The sequence below is a fragment of the Neolamprologus multifasciatus genome, chromosome 14, assembly GCF_963576455.1.
Source record: "Neolamprologus multifasciatus chromosome 14, fNeoMul1.2, whole genome shotgun sequence".
NCBI classification, from domain to species: domain Eukaryota; kingdom Metazoa; phylum Chordata; class Actinopteri; order Cichliformes; family Cichlidae; genus Neolamprologus; species Neolamprologus multifasciatus.
The window spans coordinates 25,746,635-25,768,886 of record NC_140452.1 but is presented as its reverse complement, the minus strand read 5'-3'; the positions used below and the strand labels follow the sequence as shown (position 1 = coordinate 25,768,886).

General features: G+C 39.6%; 2 protein-coding genes and 1 pseudogene across 2 annotated transcripts in view; all 3 read left to right on the top strand.

Annotated features, from left to right (window-relative positions):
• The window catches only part of LOC146504154 (C5a anaphylatoxin chemotactic receptor 1-like), a 180,802-nt gene that overhangs the window by 73,838 nt on the left and 84,712 nt on the right, over positions 1-22,252 (top strand). The window lies entirely within an intron of this gene.
• Positions 598-12,192, top strand: LOC146504162 (C5a anaphylatoxin chemotactic receptor 1-like). Its single transcript, XM_085130719.1, has 3 exons — positions 598-5,510; positions 5,847-8,173; positions 8,462-12,192. The coding sequence occupies exon 1, from the start codon at positions 1,276-1,278 to the stop codon at positions 2,308-2,310; it is 1,035 nt and encodes a 344-aa protein (XP_084986845.1). The 5' UTR covers positions 598-1,275; the 3' UTR covers positions 2,311-5,510; positions 5,847-8,173; positions 8,462-12,192.
• On the top strand, positions 12,327-15,834 carry LOC146504161 (C5a anaphylatoxin chemotactic receptor 1-like; annotated as a pseudogene).

Here is a 22,252-nt window from a genome sequence, read left to right as displayed (position 1 = left end):
AGAACTGTGTCAAACTTGAAATGCCAGAAAGCTAGGATAGATATGACAAATGTGATGGAGGTATGGAGTGCACACAGAATCCCAGGTGTGATTCATTTCATTTTACTGGCTCTGTTATAAACATGGGTTGGTAACTAAGCAATTTAAATTTAGTGTGGCGGTCTATTGTAGATTTCAGTATGAACATTTACATTTGGAACTGATTGCATATCTGCATGCCCAGTACTTGCCGCAAATTGGGAAGCTTTAATTTTTAAAACACCTAACTAATTGGTTTGGCCTGAATTATTTGGAAATGTTGGATATGCAAATATTTGGATAGTTGTTGGATATCTGTTGTGTAGACATTTCCTTTTATTTTTGAGCTTTTACAACAAGGGTTAATCAATTGATACACAATATTTTGTACTTGGAATCTTCTGATCTGATTTTTTTATTAAATTTTATTTATTTTTTTGGCAATAAACCGAGAAAACTTGCAATTCTCTAGTTCTTGTCTAAAAGTAATTCCTTTAACAAGTTCTTTGTAACAAATTCAGATTTTGTGTAAACAGCCAAGTTGATCAGATATGGGGCAAATGTGCAACTTTTTATTTGAATAATTCTATAATTAAGTGTTAAATTGCTGTTAGCAGCTACTGTAAACAAAACCATGTAATAAAGATCAAAAGGGAATAAAACCTTAGGACAACCAAGTATACAAGATGATGTGATTAGAAGAAAACCACCCATCAAATAGAACAGGCAAATGCGTTCTTAAAAAGTTGCAGAGGTCGTGGGTTAGCATTTCAATGTAAGACTATCCAGCTGATTTCACTAAAAGTTCCTCTTCCTTTGTAGAATAACCCAGTCAATTAAATCAACTGCTGTGGAGCTGATATGAAATGCAGCCTCTGCTGCTTTCTAGTAACATTTTTAAGAGTGTCAGAGCAGCATGGAGATCCTTAACCTGCTGAACCTTAGAATCAAATTCTTCTGCTCTGCATGCCAGACAGTGATCTGCAGTTAACAGCCATTCTTCCACATATGGTCGAGCAGGAATCTTCTGAAATTGTGTCTGCGTGGGGTGGGGTGAGATTATGAAGCAGACCAGCTCTAACACTCTACAACTTTCTCTTAGTAGTGACAGAGCAACACAAGCAGGGGCTAAACAATCGGTGAGTTAATACTAAAGTCGCATTTTAAATTTTGATGAAAAAAAAGAAAATGTTTTAGATAAAAAAATCTGTTTTAAGACGCTAACGTATATCCTGTATTGTGCACTTGTAAGGAATCATGGATTATGGTGATTATAATAAGACATATTCTGATGGTAATTACACATTTTCTGACATTATTGAGTCTGTGACTCCTGAGATTAAGCCGATCCAGATAGTGGCTCTGGTCATGTACAGCCTTGTGGTCCTGCTGGGTGTGCCTGGAAATGCTGTGGTGGTGTGGGTGACGGGGTTCTGCATGTCCCGCTCTGTCACCTCCCTCTGGTTCCTCAACCTCGCTCTGGCTGATCTTCTGTGCTGCCTCTCCATCCCCTTGCTTATGGTCCCTCTGGTTCACGACCATCACTGGCACTTTGGTCCGCTGGCCTGCATGCTCATCAGAGGCCTGTTTTACCTGGTGATGTACTGCAGCATCCTGCAGCTGGTTGTGATCAGTGTGGATCGTTTGTTGCTGGTCATCAGACCCATCTGGTGTCAGAACCACAGGCGACCCAAACAGGGTGCTTATGGATGTGTTGCTGTGTGGGTCCTGGCCCTGATAGGCAGTATCCCACAATTTGTGTACACCAAGGAGATTAAGGTAGGTGACGAGAAGAGAGAGTGTAGGATGGAGTACACTGTAGACAGTGCCTGGCCTGTCTCTGCTTTTCGCTTCCTGATTGGATTCATTATTCCTTTCCTGGTTATTCTAGTTTGTCACTTGGTGGTTTTCAGCAACACACAGAGGAGAATGACACGAGGTCGGACTGGATCCAAGAAAACCCTGGGGGTCGTCATCGCTATGGTGCTGAGCTTCTTCTTGTGCTGGATACCTCTGCACATCGTGGATTTCCTTATAATGACCACCCCTCAGGGTTCTTATGTGAGTCCCAAACTTCACCTGGCACACGTTATAGCGCTCTGCCTGGCTTACTTCAACAGCTGCCTCAACCCTCTGCTCTATATGTGTCTGGGTCAAAGCTTCAAAGACAGTATGAACCGCTCCCTGCGTAATATCCTCCACTTCATAAGCGAGAACATGACCACCAAGATCAGCATCACCCATATGGACAGTAAGAGCACCGGTAATGGCAAGGAGATGACAAAAATGTGATCGTGTACTTACTCTAATACACATACAGGACTGCTGTAATATACCAATTTCCATCACAGTTGAAGTTTTGCAAGTAAAATATATATAAATAAATTAAAAAAATTTCTAGATATAAATAAGTCAATTCCGCTGACCTTACCTTGGATATGAGTCCTTAGATTTGAAAGTAAGATAAATGACTTGGTGTGTTGGAGTAAAAAAGGATTATATATGCATCATTGTTTTTGTGTGCAGTGACAGAAAAACAAAAAAAAGTCTCTCAGCTTATTCGTGGCCAAAAATGGCCACCCCCTGTTTACGTTTACAAAATGCTATAAAATGAATATATAAAAAAACATTTTGCTACTTTTATTGACTTGATTTTTTAAATTAGCACCGGTCCTAGTCATGAAAACCAAAATGTAATTCAAATTCAGAAATTATACCCTTTGAATACCAGTCAATTACATATTATGTATTGGGAGAAAATAGCAATAAAGTAAACATTTTTTAGCATATGAATGGTGAAACCTAATATTTTTTTATCATCATGGCAGGTCAGTACCAGTAACTGGAACAATGACTTATTTTTACTATATTTATTTATTTATTTATTTATTGGGGGGAGGGGGATGAATAGCCAAAAAGAAAATCGCACATGGTGTGTTAGTGGCCAGAAAGGCCACTTAATGACCAAATAACCACTGAAAAGACCACTAAAATGATCAAAATTTATATTTCAGTGTGTGTGCTTCTGTGTGCATCCTCATTAGCAGCAAGATGTTCTAACCACAGTAGAGTGTTTTTTGTAGGCACACTTTGTAATTTGGTAAAAAAAAAAAACATTAAAAACTACAATTTTTATGTGTTGAGTTCAGAATGAAAGCAATTTTACCTAATTTGCATGATTTAGTACTGTCAATAACAAGGAATTTAAAAAGGTGGTTATAATGGGTTTCAATTGGCCAAAAATTATGCTCGAAGTGGCTTAAGGTAAAAAAGCAGGTGGATCTCATGAATAAGAATCAAGATTGTTTATTTGTCACGTGCATAGTTATACAAGTGTAACACAGTGAAATTTGACCTGATGCGCTCCTCGACTGTGCAAAAAAACAAGAAAACAAGTGAGAACATCATATACAGTGAGTGAATATATATATACAAAGAGGATATTATGTGCAGTGAGTGAGTTATATACACGCATATACAATAAAATTAAAAAAATTGAATATTATCCTGTATTATATAAGTGTATTGAATCCTCAAGGCTATAGATGCAGGTCAGTGGCTCAGGGTTTTACTGGTCCAAGTACATTTTTATTGGCTTATGAAAAAAGCTATAGTCTTTGTATTTTTAAATATTAACACAATTTAATTGAGACAGTATTTTATATTATTTCACTTTCAATGTGAAAAATGTTGTTAAACCTTGAAAAAAATAGACTCACCCTTGTTCGCTCCAATGTAAAATAGTACAACTGCTGTCAGCTTTCATTAAGCTGCATCATTTAAACATGGTATCAAACAAGGTTAACAGTTCATCTGCATATTTTAATTCAACTTCTGGAGGATGCTTTTATGAATGACTCCCTTTTCCCAAGTCAAGGTTTTAATAGAGGTCACAGGAACAGCGCTGTTGTTTTGGATGCTGGAAACATGTTTTCTTTCACACTAACTGAGCTCAGTGTCTCAGTAACAGTACCGCCTCATTGCTCTTTGCAGAGGTTTTGTTTTATTCACCAAAGATAAAATAACATGCCAAAGACCAGCCAGTAAAAACACTGTAGAAATCACCAGTTAATCTTTCAGTATTTGCTACTGCCCCATCAAAGGTCTCATCAATAAAATACAAGTGATGAAAAAGACATGACAGATAACATAATCTGATATTAAGAACAAAACGTATTGTCCCTTATCAAGCCTATTTAATCTGGCAAGCATTAGCATTTGGCATTTGACAAGGAAGTTACTGATGAATGTAAACGTTGAGTAAAGGGACCTCTAGTGGCTGTCAACCACCGTACAGGTAAATGAAGAGCTTAAATTTTGTGTTTAAAAGCAGGGAAACCAATATAAATAGCTCTAAAACTTTAAAATAACCTTAATAAAAAAACAAAACATAAAAGATCAAAACACTGATGTAACTTAAATGCAATCTTTGGCCTGAATGTAGTTCTACATGACACTAAACTCAAGAGGCTTTATCCTGTGCACAGTTCCACTGCCACTCAGCACAATCACATTTATTACAAGAATGATCTGTTAAAAGCCACATATTTTTTTACAATTATGGGTTACAATTATAACCCATAAGTTTGAGCACTTACCCTGGTATAGAAAGAATAAACAAATGCACACCATTATTTATTGATGTATTTAGTTTTTATTTTTTTATTTTTTCAATGTTTTGTCAGTTGAAGCCAATTGAAGTCTATCTAATAGTGCCAAGTTACAACAGGCACTTCAAAGCTCTTTATACTGTAAGGTTAAAACCACACAGTATTAAAGAGAAAACCCCAGCAATCAAATGATCTCCTATGAGTAAGCACTAAGGCGACAGTGGGGAGGAAAAACTCACTTTTAACAGAGAGAAACCTCCAGCAGAACCAGACTCATAGGAGCAGCCATCTGCTGCGACTGGCTGGGGGATAGTTGTGATGTCATTATATGTTAAGGATATTGAATTTCATGTGAAAATGTTGCTATAGCAAGTGGTGTTTGTTTGCTAGAATTAGTGATTGAACTAATTAGATCTTTTCATGCCGAAGAATATATTATAAGTGCAATTGTCAATACATGGAAGAAAAAAATTATAACAATTGCACAACAATGTGCACATAAGAATCTTCTCAGTGTAGGAATTAGGGATGAAATTCGTCTGTGGGTCCGGGGAAACATACGCCGAGTAATTGCCGAACACAGATTGAACAATAAGGTAACTCCACAAATAGTAAGGATGGGCCTGATGACGAAAAGTACTCCTTGTCCCAGAGACTCAACTGGAGCTCTAATAAATGAATACAAAGCTGAAAGGTTTCTGTAAACTCTGGAAAAAATACTTGCATTGCTCGTTTGTTCATTCTCCTCAGATCTGTTAATATCTGAAGGTTCTGGAGGGTAAACATTGAATAAATCAGTGCTGTAACTGTCACTAGTTGAAGTGTCTTCATCAGAGTTGTTCATATAAACAGTGGTTGTAGGAACCTCAGCTGTTTCAGAAGGTGACTGTTCATTTTCATGTATATCTACAGAAACACTGTCTGTAGGAACCTGTATTTCACTGGTGGGAGACTGTTCATCTTCAGAGTTGTTCATATGAACACTGGTTGTAGGAACCTCAGCTGTTTCAGAGGGGGACTGTTCGTTTCTTTCCTCACTTTCAGGTGTCAAATTTAATCTTTGTTCCCTTGTTGTGTTTTCAGGTTCAAACAAGAATGCCCAGTCGGGTTTATTATACCGGTCCCTTGAATCTACAAATTGTTTTGATGTGGGTGATTGTTCTTTTTCATCTGTGTTTAGAGAAACACTGGTTGTAGGAACCTCAGCTGTTTCAGAAGTGGGTGGCGGTTCAGTTTCACTAGTGGGGGAGGTAAATGGTGCACGACCAATATTAAGGATTTGGCTAGTGACAGAAATGACTCCCCGGCCCACAGACTCAACTGGAGCCATAATAAAGGAAGAAAGAGCTGAAAGGCTTGTTTGAACTCGGGAAAAAATAGTTTTTCTTTCCTCTTGTTGAAAATTATCCTCAGATCCATCAGTATCTGAAGGTTCAGGAAGGACAGCACTGACTGAATCAATGCTGTTACTCTCATTGGTGGGACACTTTTCATTGACATTTACAGAAACACTGCTTGTTGGAACCTCTGTTGTTTCAGAGGTGTCTAGCTGTTCATCTGCGGAATCAAAAATCGGTAAAACAAGCCCATCGGGAACTATATAATATTCGTCAAGCTCAAAGATATCAGCATCTGAAGTACTGCACTGTGCTCTTGGTTGAGGAGTTTCACAGACATCGCTGCACATAGGAACCTCAGTTGTTTCAGAGGTGGGTAACTGTTCATCTCTGGAATCAAAAATCGGTAAGAGGAACCCATCAGGCTCAGAATAACAGCTGTCAAGCTCCTCAAAGCCATCAGTGTCTGAAGAAGTTGTGCGGCCGAATACTGAGCGCCACATTTCTACAGAGAGTTTGGGTTGGAGATTCTTAGAAGCCTATTGAATCAATAAATTTTGTTAAAATTTGTTTTCAACGCTAGGTGCAGTTAGAATGGTTGCCTTGCCTAATGATAAAGAACCTATAGCGAAACCTTTAGAGGACTTTTAGAAGCTTATAGAATCAATAAATTAATTTTGTTAAAATGTGTTTTCAACGCTAGGTGCAGTTAGAATGGTTGCCTTGCCTAATGATAAAGAACCTATAGCGAAACCTTTAGACGACTTTTAGAAGCCTATTGAATCAATAAATTAATTTAGTTAAAATGTCTTTTCAACGCTAGGTGCAGTTGGTGCAGTGGTTGTTACCTGAGGAGTATTTAAGCCCTCACATGCCTTTAATCTTACACTTCAAAGGAAAACGTGCTGTGACGTCACGGTAGGCGGTCCTTTTCATTCGTTTAGAACTTTCACGTTCCACGTGCCCTGAACGTCAGTATTAGCCATTATGCTAACATTAATATTGACAGGCTGTTATCGTTGAATGGCAACCGGGAAAAGACGGTGTATATTCGTTTTCGAGGTTGCGGCCCCACTGTCTCACTCTCACCCATCCGGCCAGCGTTCAGCCCTGGTAAGAGTTATTGAAGGGAAATGCTTTGTGTTTTTATTCAGAAAAGTAAGATTGTCGGAAACCGATTTAGCTTATAGCACATTAGCTAAATTAATAATGGAGGACTTTATGATATGGTGCTGTATCCCAGTGTTAATTTATTGTTTGATGTGCACTGTACGGTTACATCCAGATTTATACGCGACAATTGCCTTTAAGTATTATGACGTAGTTGGCTCACGAGTTTTCGCAACAGTCAATTTGGTAGCCAACTTGGGCGGGAGGAGGTATGAGCATGCATGTCTTGTAGCTTTGGCATAGCGAGCTTGTGTGAGCTTACTGACATCTTTTGGCGTCATAGCCATTAGTCACAATTCACCATTATCCATGCCCCTGCTAGGTAAGATTTTTTTTTATGCTTATTCAATGTCATGACGGTATGATATAAAGCGGTGTTAAGAGCCATTGGTTCTCTAATCCCGGATATGCTTGTTAGCATGATAATTAGCGACGATGCTAAACGGAGTTTGCCAAACGAGTTTGTTTGTTACTGTTTCGATGTGGTTAGCACTACTTTAAGAGTGTTGTTGTATCCCTTAACTCGGTAAGGTATGTTTAATTTGATTTCTATTTAACTTTATTTGTTTTGTGCATTAAACATACCATACCAAGTTAAGACCGAGCTCGTTCACGTTGTATTGTTGCTTATCGTGAACGAGCTCAAATGGCCTGTAGCTGTCAAACCCCAAATAGTCCTCTGTTGTTAAAGATACTGTTTCAGCTGTTATTTTTTGATAAGCTGACATATTGGTTACAGTACCAGACCTGGTTTATTTGATGGAAAACCTCTGATATTTCCAAAAAACTGAACTTGAAGAGAAATTAGTAAATAGAGGAGAGTGATTGTTATAAAATCTAACAGATATTTGTCAGTTAAATATGTGACATCTGTTTTAGTGTGGAGGAGGCTATGAAACCTCAGACAAGTTGATGAGTCAGTGAAACTCACTTCCACTGATGTTGCAGCATACAACCTGCTCCGTCCGTCTACCCATCCAGGGCCTGAGACGCTGGTTGTTTTTGAGTTATCACCTCCAGCTCCTTGAACATAACCAGGTAGATACTGGGCTGGGCCTGATCTCTGAGCACACTAACAATGACAAAAAGGGACCAGGGAGGAAAGGCTCATTTTAATTCAACCCAAAATACTTTACTCTTCATGGTAGAAAATGTTTATAATACAGTAAAAAAAATTGATGCAGCCAAAGTCAACGTTTTATATACAGTGTAAGTCAACAACATTGCCACACTGCTGGTGTTTTGATTTTAAAGGCTTTATAAGAACTATGGTATAATTTCTTTTGGTGATTAACATTTTTTATATCATTTTTATATCATATATAGCTTTCAAGAAGCCAGGGATCACTGGACTAAATGACTACAGACCTGTGGTCATGACGTGTTTTGAGTGCCTGGTTCTCTACTATCTCAAGACCCTCACGCCCTTGCCTCCTGGACCCCCTGCAGTTTGCATACAGAGCCAGGTCTGTAGACGATGCTATCAACATGGCTCTACACTTCATCCTGCAGCATCTGGACTCCCTGGGAATCTACGCCAGGATCCTGTTTGTGGAATTCAGCTCTGCCTTAAACACCATCTTTCCAGACCTTCTCCAAAGCAAGCTTTCCCAGAAGAATGTGCCTGAACCCATCGGCTGATGGATCACGGACTTCCTGACGGATGGAGTCAGGAGGTGTAAAGCTATTTTACCAATGCACTTCTCTATAAGCTAATATCTTGTTAGTTAGTTTTATTTCGGAGCGACTGTCAGGTTCTCCGCTGAAACCCTTGTAAGTCAGTATGTGGAGCACTCCAAAATAACAAGGTTCTCCCCCCCCCCCCCCCCCCCCCCCCCCCAATATCTTGTGTTCATTTGTCCATTGATATTGCTGAGTTTTTAATCATTTGATTGTTTCATTGTAAGGTGTCCGAAATCTAAACCCCACACCCTACAATACAGAGTACATGGGTCATAAGCTCCATTTGGATCCAAATGAGAAACTTGCTATGTTTGGAGTGACCTATGTTATGGCTTTTGATGGTTTTAGCAAGACCATTGTCAGTCATTTCACTATGCCAGTTAAAGACAACATCATTATTTATGAGGGAGTGTGCAGGTAAAATAACCTGACTCATGCTATTTGTATGAACTTATTTCCAGTCTGTTATTACCCAGTCTAGGTTTAACTAAATGTTTTATGGTTACTTTAGGGATGGCTTGGATGCTTCTTGTGTTTAAAGGTGCTGCTTTATGTTTGTCTGTGTTTTATCTTCCGTCTGTGGGATCAGGTAAGAATTGATTGTGGGAAGAAGTTTTACTTGGCACCGTTCATCCAGGAAAGGCTGGCAGAATACAGCTACAATTGGCAGAGGCAGCCCTCCATTCAGACACCTTCTACAAGGGTAACAATGTGATGTTAAAATGTGTGTGGTTTTTTTTTTTTTTTTTTAATATAAATAAGCCCTCTTTCAATTGGAGTTTATTTCAAATTAGAACAAGCACAATAACACTGTTTTAAAATGTGCACAGAATCATGTGATAGGGAGAATATGGTCAGACAGTTTTGGTAAAGGTGATGGACAGATAGGAAGTTAACATGGCAGACAGCAAATCCAAGAACTGTGTCAAACTTGAAATGCCAGATAGCTAGGATAGATATGACAAATGTGATGGAGGTATGGAGTGCACACAGAATCCCAGGTGTGATTCATTTCATTTTACTGGCTCTGTTATAAACATGGGTTGGTAACTGAGCAATTTAAATTTAGTGTGGCGGTCTATTGTAGATTTCAGTATGAACATTTACATTTGTAACTGATTGCATATCTGCATGCCCAGTACTTGCAGCAAATTGGGCAGCTTTAATTTCTAAAACACCTAACTAATTGGTTTGACATGAATTATTTGGAAATGTTGGATATGCAAATATTCGGATAGTTTTTGGATATCGGTTGTGTAGACATTTCCTTTTATTTTTGAGCTTTTACAACAAGGGCTAATCAATTGATACACAATATTTTGTACTTGGAATCTTCTGATCTGATTTTTTTTTTTAAATTTTATTTATTTTTTTGGCAATAAACCGAGAAAACTTGCAATTCTCTAGTTCTTTTCTAAAAGTAATTCCTTTAACAAGTTCTTTGTAACAAATTCAGATTTTGTGTAAACAGCCAAGTTGATCAGATATGGGCCAAATGTGCAACTTTTTATTTGAATAATTCTATAATTAAGTGTTAAATTGCAGTTAGCAGCTACTGTAAACCAAACCTTGTAATAAAGATCAAAAGGGAATAAAACCTTAGGACAACCAAGTATACAAGATGATGTGATTAGAAGAAAACCACCCATCAAATAGAACGGGCAAATGCGTTCTTAAAAAGTTGCAGAGGTCGTGGGTTAGCATTTCAATGTAAGACTATCCAGCTGATTTCACTAAAAGTTCCTCTTCCTTTGTAGAATAACCCAGTCAATTAAATCAACTGCTGTGGAGCTGATATGAAATGCAGCCTCTGCTGCTTTCTAGTAACATTTTTAAGTGTCAGAGCAGCATGGAGATCCTTAACCTGGTGAATCGACGCTGCAGCAATTAAAACAACAAACGGCTGCGCGCGCTCGGAGTGCACCAGTGAAGAAAATGCATTCATCATCACAGAGCATGCCGTGAGGAACACCTTCAGGAGGGTGAACACCAGGAAGGCAGCAGGACCAGATGCAATCCCTGGCCGGGTCCTGAGAGCCTGCGTTGACCAGCTAACACCGGTGTTCACGGTGTTCTTCAACCTCTCCCTGGCCCAAGCTGTGGTTCCCACGTGCTTCAAACAGTCATTATAGTTCCTGTTCCAAAGAAACAACAGCCTGCTTGCCACAATGACTACCGTCCAGTAGCACTGACCTCAATTGTGATGAAGTGTTTTGAAAGACTGATGAGAGATCACATCACTTCTTCACTTCCTGCCACCATCGACTCACTTCAGTTTGCTTACCGGACTAATCGTTCCACAGACGATGCCATATCTCACCTGCTCCACACATCCCTGAGTCACCTGGACACTGGCAGAGGGAATTATGTTAGGATGCTGTTCGTGGACTACAGTTCAGCATTCAACACAATAATTCCCTCTAAGCTAGGACTCAGCTCATCACTGTGTCAGTGGATCCTCAACTTCCTCACAGACAGACCCCAATCAGTGAGGGTGGGAAAACAAGTCTCCCCCTCCATCTCACTCAGCACTGGAGTGCCTCAGGGCTGCGTTTTAAGCCCCCTGCTGCACTCACTGTACACTTACGACTGTGTAGCCACATCAGACACCACCTCCATTGTCAAGTTTGCTGATGACACTGTTGTTGTAGGCCTGATCTCCGACAACATCGAGACGGCCTACCTGGAGGAGATTAGGAACCTGGAGACCTGGTGCCAGGAGAATAACCTCCTCCTAAACATCAGCAAGACTAAGGAGCTGATCGTGGACTTCACCACAAAGCAGGCGAGGAATTACAAACCCCTCATCATCAGTGGCACGCCAGTGGAGAGAGTGGACAGTTTCCGATACCTGGGTGTCCACATCACTCAGGACCTGTCATGGTCCTGCCACATCAACACCCAGGTTAAGAAAGCCCGTCAGCGTCTCTTCTTCCTCAGAAGACTTAGACTTCCATCTGCCACTGAAGGTGCTCAAGAACTTCTACTACTGCACCATCGAGAGCGTCCCGACGGCAAACATCTGCACCTGGTTTGGGAACAGCACCAAGCAGGACAGACGAGATCTGCAAAGAGTGGTGCGCTCAGCCGAACGCATCATTCAATCAGAGCTCCCTGACCTGCTGTCCATCTACACCAAGCGGTGCAAGTCCAAAGCTAGGAAGATTATGATGGACCTCTCCCATCCCAACAATGGACTCTTCTCACTGTTGAGGTCTGGGAAGCGCTTCCGCTCCCTTAAGGCCAAAACAGAGAGAATGAGGAGGAGCTTCTTCCCCCAGGCTATTCGGGCCCTGAACCAGGTGTAGGACTGTACTCTCCCACACACATCACTATAAGACTGGACTCTCACACACATCACATCACCACACGCACCACCACACATTTCCTATAATTTCCTATAATTTATAATCTTTATAATCTCTTTCTGCTGTTTGCACATTTTTATTTATTTTTATTTTTACTGTAAATTCCTAAGTTAATTTGTAAATTTTGTAGTAAATTGTAAATACTGTAAAACTTTTTTCTGTCATTTAATGGTCGGGCATTGTACAGCTACAAGCATTTCACCCCCATGTCATACTGTGTATGGTTGTGTGTGTGTGTGACAAATAAAATTTGAATTTGAATTTGAACCTGAACCTTAGAATCAAATTCTTCTGCTCTGCATGTCAGACAGTGATCTGCAGTTAACAGCCATTCTTCCACACATGCTCGAGCAGGAATCTTGTGCAATTGTGTCTGCGTGGGGTGGGGTGAGATTATGAAGCAGACCAGCTCTAACACTCTACAACTTCCTCTTAGTAGTGACAGAGCAACACAAGCAGGGGCTAAACAATCGGTGAGTTAATACTAAAGTCGCATTTTAAATTTTGATGAAAAAAAAAGAAAATGTTTTAGATAAATAAATCTGTTTTAAGACGCTAACTTATATCCTGTATTGTGCACTTGTAAGGAATCATGGATTATGGTGATTATAATAAGACATATTCTGACGGTAATTACACATTTTCTGACATTATTGAGTCTGTGACTCCTGAGATTAAGCCGATCCAGATAGTGGCTCTGGTCATGTACAGCCTTGTGGTCCTGCTGGGTGTGCCTGGAAATGCTGTGGTGGTGTGGGTGACGGGGTTCTGCATGTTCCGCTCTGTCACCTCCCTCTGGTTCCTCAACCTCGCTCTGGCTGATCCTCTGGTCCACGACGATCACTGGCACTTTGGTCCGCTGGCCTGCATGCTCGTCAGAGGCCTGTTTTACCTGGTGATGTACTGCAGCATCCTGCAGCTGGTTGTGATCAGTGTGGATCGTTTGTTGCTGGTCATCAGACCCATCTGGTGTCAGAACCACAGGCGACCCAAACGGGGTGCTTATGGATGTGTTGCTGTGTGGGTCCTGGCCCTGACAGGCAGTATCCCACAGTTTGTGTACGCCCAGGAGATTAAGGCAGGTGACGAGAAGAGAGGGTGTAGGATGGAGTACACTGTAGACAGTGCCTGGCCTGTCTCTGCTTTTCGCTTCCTGATTGGATTCATTATTCCTTTCCTGGTTATTCTAGTTTGTCACTTGGTGGTTTTCAGCAACACACGGAGAATGACACGAGGTCGGACTGGATCCAAGAAAACCCTGAGGGTCGTTATCGCTATGGTGCTGAGCTTCTTCTTGTGCTGGATACCTCTGCACATCGTGGATTTCCTTATAATGACCACCCCTCAGGGAGTCCCAAACTTCACCTGGCACACGTTATAGCGCTCTTCCTGGCTTACTTAACAGCTGCCTCAACCCTCTGCTCTATGTGTGTCTGGGTCAAAGTTTCAAAGACAGTATGAACCGCTCCCTGCGTAATATCCTCCACTTCATCAGCGAGAACATGACCACCAAGATCAGCATCACCCATATGGACAGTAAGAGCACCGGTAATGGCAAGGAGATGACAAAAACGTGATCGTGTACTGACTCTAATACACATACAGGACTGCTGTAATATACCAATTTCCATCACAGTTGAAGTTTTGCAAGTAAAATATATATAAATAAATTAAAAAAAATTTCTAGATATAAATAAGTCAATTCTGCTGACCTTACCTTGGATATGAGCCCTTAGATTTGAAAGTAAGATAAATGACTTGGTGTGTTGGAGTAAAAAAGGATTATATATGCATCATTGTTTTTGTGTGCAGTGACAGAAAAACAAAAAAACTCTCTCAGCTTATTCGTGGCCAAAAATGGCTACCCCCTGTTTACGTTTACAAAATGCTATAAAATGAATATATAAAAAAACATTTTGCTACTTTTATTGACTTGATTTTTTAAATTAGCACCGGTCCTAGTCATGAAAACCAAAATGTAATTCAAATTCAGAAATTATACCCTTTGAATACCAGTCAATTACATATTATGTATTGGGAGAAAATAGCAATAAAGTAAAAAAAATTTTAGCATATGAATGGTGAAACCTAATATTTTTTATCATCATTGCAGGTCAGTACCAGTAACTGGAACAATGACTTGTTTTTACTTTATTTATTTATTTATTTATTTATTTATTGGGGGGAGGGGGATGACTAGCCAAAAAGAAAATTGCACATGGTGTGTTACTGGCCAGAAAGGCCACTTAATGACCAAATAACCACTGAAAAGACCACTAAAATGATCAAAATTTATATTTCAGTGTGTGTGCTTCTGTGTGCATCCTCATTAGCAGCAAGATGTGCTAACCACAGTAGAGTGGTTTTTGTAGGCACACTTTGTAATTTGGTAAAAAAAAAAAACCATTAAAAACTAAAATTTTTATGTGTTGAGTTCAAAATGAAAGCAATTTTACCTAAATTGCATGATTTAGTACTGTCAATAACAAGGAATTAAAAAAGGTGGTTATAATGGGTTTCAATTGGCCAAAAATTATGCTCTAAGTGGCTTAAGGTAAAAAAGCAGGTAGATCTCATGAATAAGAATCAAGATTGTTTATTTGTCACGTGTATAGTTATACAAGTGTAACACAGTGAAATTTGACCTGATGCGCTCCTCGACTGTGCAAAAAAACAAGAAAACAAGTGAGAACATCATATACAGTGAGTGAATATATATGCAAAGAGGATATTATGTGCAGTGAGTGAGTTATATACACGCAAATACAATAAAATTAAAAAAATTGAATATTATCCTGTATTATATAAGTGTATTGAATCCTCAAGGCTATAGATGCAGGTCAGTGGCTCAGGGTTTTACTGGTCCAAGTACATTTTTATTGGCTTATGAAAAAAGCTATAGTCTTTGTATTTTTAAATATTAACACAATTTAATTGAGACAGTATTTTATATTATTTCACTTTCAATGTGAAAAATGTTGTTAAACCTTGAAAAAAATAGACTCACCCTTGTTCGCTCCAATGTAAAATAGTACAACTGTCAGCCTTCATTAAGCTGCATCATTTAAACATGGTATTGTCGGATTATGATATTATTTTATGCCATGTTAGACCCCCAATTAAAGATTGTGAATTATTATGTAGTTTTAGTTTACATTATGCTCCTGAATTAGAAGAAGGTGATAACGATTACATTTGGTAAACTGATTTGCATTACATGAGACTGTTGATTTATTGTGAATGAATGATATTGTTTTATGATGCATTATACTGCTGAGTTATAAGAAATACTGTTCACAGAAAGTCATTGTCTCATTTGTCTGGTTAGAAGACAACAGAGCATACTGCCCCATCTCACCAGGAGCAGATAAACAGGGAGCCAAGGTCGTAGCTTAGGCGCTGTGTGAGAAAGAATGTAAATGTTTAGGCTTTTATGATTAGGTGGGGGCCACTAGAGGCTATAAGAGTTTGATCAAGGCTCCACCATTTTGAGATCTGATGCTGTCTGCTGTATGGTGTCCATCTCTCACTCCCACGCGTGTGTTCATTAAATCATCGTTTGACTTGACCCGGCCGGACCAGTGTGGTTATTTTGGTTTTCCTCTTGTATCCATCCCCAATATTTGAATCCGTAACAGTTTCAAACAAGGTTAACAGTTCATCTGCATATTTTAATTCAACTTCTGGAGGATGCTTTTATGAATGACTCCCTTTTCCCAAGTCAAGGTTTTAATAGAGGTCACAGGAACAGCGCTGTTGTTTTGGATGCTGGAAACATGTTTTCTTTCACACTAACTGAGCTCAGTGTCTCAGTAACAGTACCGCCTCATTGCTCTTTGCAGTGATTTTGTTTTATTCACCAAAGATAAAATAACATGCCAAAGACCAGCCAGTAAAAACACTGTAGAATTCACCAGTTAATCTTTCAGTATTTGCTACTGCCCCATCAAAGGTCTCATCAATAAAATACAAGTGATGAAAAAGACATGACAGATAACATAATCTGATATTAAGAACAAAACGTATTGTCCCTTATCAAGCCTATTTAATCTGGCAAGCATTAGCATTTGGCATTTGACAAGGAAGTTACTGATAAATGTAAACATTGAGTAAAGTGACCTCTAGTGGCTGTCAACCACCGTACAGGTAAATGAAGAGCTTAAATTTTCTGTTTAAAAGCAGGGAAACCAATATAAATAGCTCTAAAACTTTAAAATAACCTTATTAGAAAAACAAAACATAAAAGATCAAAACACTGATGTAACTTAAATGCAATCTTTGGCCTGAATGTAGTTCTACATGACACTAAACTCAAGAGGCTTTATCCTGTGCACAGTTCCACTGCCACTCAGCACAGTCACATTTGTTACAAGAATGATCTGTTAAAAACCACATATTTTTTACAATTATGGGTTACAATTATAACCCATAACTTTGAGCACTTACCCTGGTATAGAAAGAATAAACAAATGCACACCATTATTTATTGATGTGTTTAGTTTTTATTTTTTCAATGTTTTGTCAGTTGAAGCCAATTGAAGTCTATCTAATAGTGCCAAGTTACAACGGGCACTTCAAAGCTCTTTATACTGAAAGGTTATAACCACACAGTATTAAAGAGAAACCCCCAGCAATCAAATGATCTCCTATGAGTAAGCACTAAGGCGACAGTGGGGAGGAAAAACTCACTTTTAACAGAGAGAAACCTCCAGCAGAACCAGACTCATAGGAGCAGCCATCTGCAGCGACTGGCTGGGGGATAGTTGTGATGTCATTATATGTTAAGGATATTGAATTTCATGTGAAAATGTTGCTATAGCAAGTGGTGTTTGTTTGCTAGAATTAGTGATTGAACTAATTAGATCTTTTCATGCCGAAGAATATTATAAGTGCAATTGTCAATACATGGAAGAAAAAAATTATAACAATTGCACAACAATGTGCACATAAGAATCTTCTCAGTGTATGAATTAGGGATGAAATTCGTCTGTGGGTCCGGGGAAACATACGCCGAGTAATTGCCGAACACAGATTGAACAATAAGGTAAACGGTACTCCACAAATAGTAAGGATGGGCCTGATGACGAAAAGTACTCCTTGTCCCAGAGACTCAACTGGAGCTCTAATAAATGAATACAAAGCTGAAAGGTTTCTGTAAACTCTGGAAAAAATACTTGCATTGCTCGTTTGTTCATTCTCCTCAGATCTGTTAATATCTGAAGGTTCTGGAGGGTAAACATTGAATAAATCAGTGCTGTAACTGTCACTAGTTGAAGTGTCTTCATCAGAGTTGTTCATATAAACAGTGGTTGTAGGAACCTCAGCTGTTTCAGAAGGTGACTGTTCATTTTCATGTATATCTACAGAAACACTGTCTGTAGGAACCTGTGTTTTACTGGTGGGAGACTGTTCATCTTCAGAGTTGTTCATATGAACACTGGTTGTAGGAACCTCAGCTGTTTCAGAGGGGGACTGTTCGTTTCTTTCCTCACTTTCAGGTGTCAAATTTAATCTTTGTTCCCTTGTTGTGTTTTCAGGTTCAAACAAGAATGCCCAGTCGGGTTTATTATACCGGTCCCTCGAATCTACAAATTGTTTTGATGTGGGTGATTGTTCTTTTTCATCTGTGTTTAGAGAAACACTGGGTGTGGGAACATCAGATGTTTCTCCTTTGCTCATAGACTCTGGAGTTGTACAAGAGGAATAAAGAGCTGCAATCATTTTGTGAACTCTGGATGTACTAGTTTCTGCTTCCTCTCTTTGAGAATTCTCTTTAGATATATGAATCTCTGATGGTTCAGTAAGGAGGATGGTCGACTGTTCATTTTCATTGGTGTTTACGGAAACACTGGTTGTAGGAACCTCAGCTGTTTCAGAAGTGGGTGGCAGTTCAGTTTCACTAGTGGGGGAGGTAAATGGTGCACGACCAATATTAAGGATTTGGCTAGTGACAGAAATGACTCCCCGGCCCACAGACTCAACTGGAGCCATAATAAAGGAAGAAAGAGCTGAAAGGCTTGTTTGAACTCGGGAAAAAATAGTTTTTCTTTCCTCTTGTTGAAAATTATCCTCAGATCCATCAGTATCTGAAGGTTCAGGAAGGACAGCACTGACTGAATCAATGCTGTTACTCTCATTGGTGGGACACTTTTCATTGACATTTACAGAAACACTGCTTGTTGGAACCTCTGTTGTTTCAGAGGTGGGTAACTGTTCATCTCCAGAATCAATAATTGGGAAATGGAGCCCATCGGGGTCTAAATAATATCCTAAACACTCAAAGAAATCAGTATCCGAAGAAATTGTATGACTGTACTGGTCTCTTGGTTTGGGATTTTCACAGACACCACTACTTGTAGGAACCTCAGTTGTTTCAGAGGTGGGTAACTGTTCATTTCCGGAATCAATAATCGGGAAAACAGGTCCATCATCTTCAAAATAATATTCTGTACAATCAAAGACATCAGTATCTGAAGGAATTGTATGACTGTACTGGTCTTTTGATTCGGGATTTTCGGGAACCTCAGGTGTTTCAGAGGTGGGTAACTGTTCATCTCTGGAATCGAAAATCGGTAAAAGGAACCCATCAGGCTCAAAATTAACAGCTGTCAAGCTCCTCAAAGCCATCAGTATCTGAAGAAGTTGTGCGGCCGAATACTGAGCGCCACATTTTTCTAGACAGATTGGGTCGTCAATTTTTATAAGCCGACTGAATTGATAAATATATATTTTTAATGTGTCTTTAACGCTAGGAGCAGTTAGTTGTTGCCTTGCCTAATTGATAAAGAAGGTATAGTGAAACCTTTAGATTGTTTTTTATAAGCCTACTGAATCAGTAAATTAATTTTGTTAAAATGTGTTTTCAACGCAAGGTGCTGTTGGTGCAGTGGTTGTTACCATGTATTTAAGCCCTCACAAGCCTTTAACTTCAAAGGAAAACGTGCTGTGATGTCACAGTGGGCGTGGCTTTGAGTTTCATTCATACCCAGCGTTCACGTGATGTGCTCTGAACATTAGTATTAGCTATTAAGCTAACATTAATATTAACCGGCTGTTATCGGGGATTGGCAACCGGGAAAAGACAGGGTGTATCCGCTCCCGAGGTTGCGGATCTACTGTCTCACTCTCACTCATCCGGCCAGCATCCAGCCCTGGTAGGAGTTATTGAAGGCAAATGCTTTGTTTTTATTAAGAAACTTAATATTGTGGGAAACTGAGTTAGCATAAAGCACATTAGAGACTAGCATGGTGCTGTAACCCAGTATTAATTTATTGTTTGATGTCTGATGTTCACTGTACGGTTACATTCAGGTTTATACACTACGCGCTACAGTTGCCTTTAAGTATTACGATGTTGTTGTTTCACGACTTTTTCACGACAGTCAACTTAGCCAACTTGGGCGGGAAGAGGTTTAAGCACGCATGGCTTTCAGCTTTGGCAGAGCGAGCTTGTGTGAACTCACTGACATTTTTACACGTCATAGCCTTAAAGTCATTATTATCCATTCTTCCATATTTTATGCTTATTATTCAATTTCTGTATGTTAATATGTCATGACATATGATGTAACGCGGTGTTAAGAGCTGTTCTCTAATCGGGGCTATGCCGAATAAAACAACAGAATAGAATGTGCTTAGATAACAGGGGGCGGCTGCAGATCAAAAGAACAGGAAATGATTCGTAAGACTGAACAATAGAATTAGTAAAACTACTGGAGAGGGGTGACACAGGGCAGCCTCCCCACCCCCCACTTACTTTGCATTGGTAATAAAGAATGGATGAAAAATACTCCAGCCTCATCCGACTCTTTTCTCCAGCTGGGATGTCAAAAGGATAGGTGAGGTCAAGAAGAAGTAAACCTCAACAGCATTTGAGTCGGCACACTGTGGTGTTGCTTAACGTGAATGAGCTCACATGGCCTCTGGCTTAGGCAAAGCAAGCTTGAGTGAGCCCACTGTGAATTTTTTGCACTCTATAGCCTTCAAGTCACTGTTAATCCTCCATTCTAGGTAGTAGACGTTCTCTCAGTTTTACAAGATGGACCGTGTCCTGTCGTCTTGCCGGTACCCCTGAGAAGAGAAGAGTGAGCAACAGCTGCTACAATTTCTGCTGGATCGTTGAGTGTTTGGATAAGTACCCAGACACATTTAGAGCTCTATGTGCATACACTTCATTTTTGTTTGCTGGTCGGCTTCTCTAATTTTCCTTCAAGCACCATTTAGAGACATTCGCTTGCAATTTGTTTTGGACATTATAGTTTTGTTTTCTTGGAGTGAGACAGGACTCAATAACTGAAACGACATAGGCACATATCCCAGGGTTAGGTACAAATGAGTTTAAACCACAACATCAGTGGAAGTGTTGTAACAGATACTAACATTTATTTTCATATTAGTTCTGATCATAAGTTAAAGGTGACAGAAATTTAGACTTCATCATACCATACTCGTTCAATGGGAAATGTGATTATTGTTTCTGTTAAGTTAACTTTCCTTTAGATTTTGAATGCATGATAGATGAGAGAAAATTGATGATGATGTTGTGAGGCTGTCAAGGATTAACATGCTCCAGTACATAAAACCATACGAGAGATTGGACACAGGTGATAAATTGCTGTCAAACCCCAAATAGTCCTCTGTTGTTACTACTTCAGCTGTTATTCTTTGATAATCTGAAATATTGGTTGCAGATTTTTTTTGATTCAGTGCCAAACCTGTTTTATTTGATGGAAAAACTCTGACATTTCCTAAAAACTGAGCTCGGAGAGAAACTAGCAATTAGAGGAGATAAGCAAGCTCTGTTGTCATTTTGTTAAGTAGTCTTCAAGACTAATAACTTAATCAGTTCCTGTGAAATTACACTTAAATTTTGCCATTAAATATTGCGTTTTCACATTCTCTAATTTTGTAATCGCAGTTCCCAACATTAGATGAGATAAACTTTTATTTGTCCCACACGTGGGAAATTTGTAGTCACGGCAGGAAGTACAAGAGCAGTAAAAAAAAATGAAGAGAAAAAAGAATAGAATAAGATAAACAGAATAACATACTCTACAAAATAGAAGACTATATACAATAGAATAAATACTATACAAATAGAATAAAGTATTTTGTTACATAGGGAAAATTGCACTTGGTGCCATTTCACAGCAGGGAGACGGGGTGAGAGTTACAATTTTGTATGCTGTGTGTGTGTCTGCACATGTGTGGTCCTCTGCAGAGACCATATTGTAGAGTCTTACAGCAGTTGGAAGGAAAGACCTGCGAAATCACTCCGTCCAACATCATGGGTGCCGCAGCCTGCCACTGAAGGAGCTGCTCATTCCTGTCAGAGTCTCCTGCATGGGGTGGGAGATGTTGTCCAACAGGGATGACAGCTTAGCCACCATTCTCCTGTCACCCACCACCTACACTGGGTCCAGAGGGCCCTTGGGATCAGCCTGTTCAGTCTCTTTCTTTCCCCAGCAGAGATCCTGCGCCCCAGCAGACCACACCGTAAAAGATGGCTGAGGTCACCACAGAGTCATAAAAGGTCTTCAGGAGTGGGCCCTTCACTCCAAAAGACCTGAGCGTCCGCTGCAGGTACAGCCTGCTCTGCCCTTTTTTGTAGAGAGCATCTGAATTGCGAGTCCAGTCCAGTACCTGTAGCTATTACACTCACATGTAGGGGATCTGTGCTCTCAGCAGGAATCTTGTGCAGCCGTGTCTGTGTGTGGTGGGGTGAGAGTATGAAGCACAAAAGCAGACCAGCACTTCAACTTCCTCTGGGTGGTGACCAGTGTTGGGTAAGTTACTTTAAAATAGTAACTTAGTTACATTACTAGTTACTTCTATCAAAAGTAACTCAGTTACTTCAAGTTACTCGTTACTTTCAAAGTAACTAGTTACTAGGGAAAGTAACTTTGGTTTTACTCAGAATTCTCTTGTTAATGTGTTGCTTCCATAACTTTGCCAGTCTTCTAGCTTGCTTACTTGCCACAAGTGCACTGTGCCACCTACCAATAGAAAGGAAAAAATAATGTGCACATTTCCACGAGAGAAATCCCACGCCTGGACCGTCATTGAC

Bases quoted from the DNA above. Each gene is read 5' to 3' on its own strand.
- LOC146504162 (XM_085130719.1), top strand. From the start codon at position 1,276: ATGGATTATGGTGATTATAATAAGACATATTCTGATGGTAATTACACA.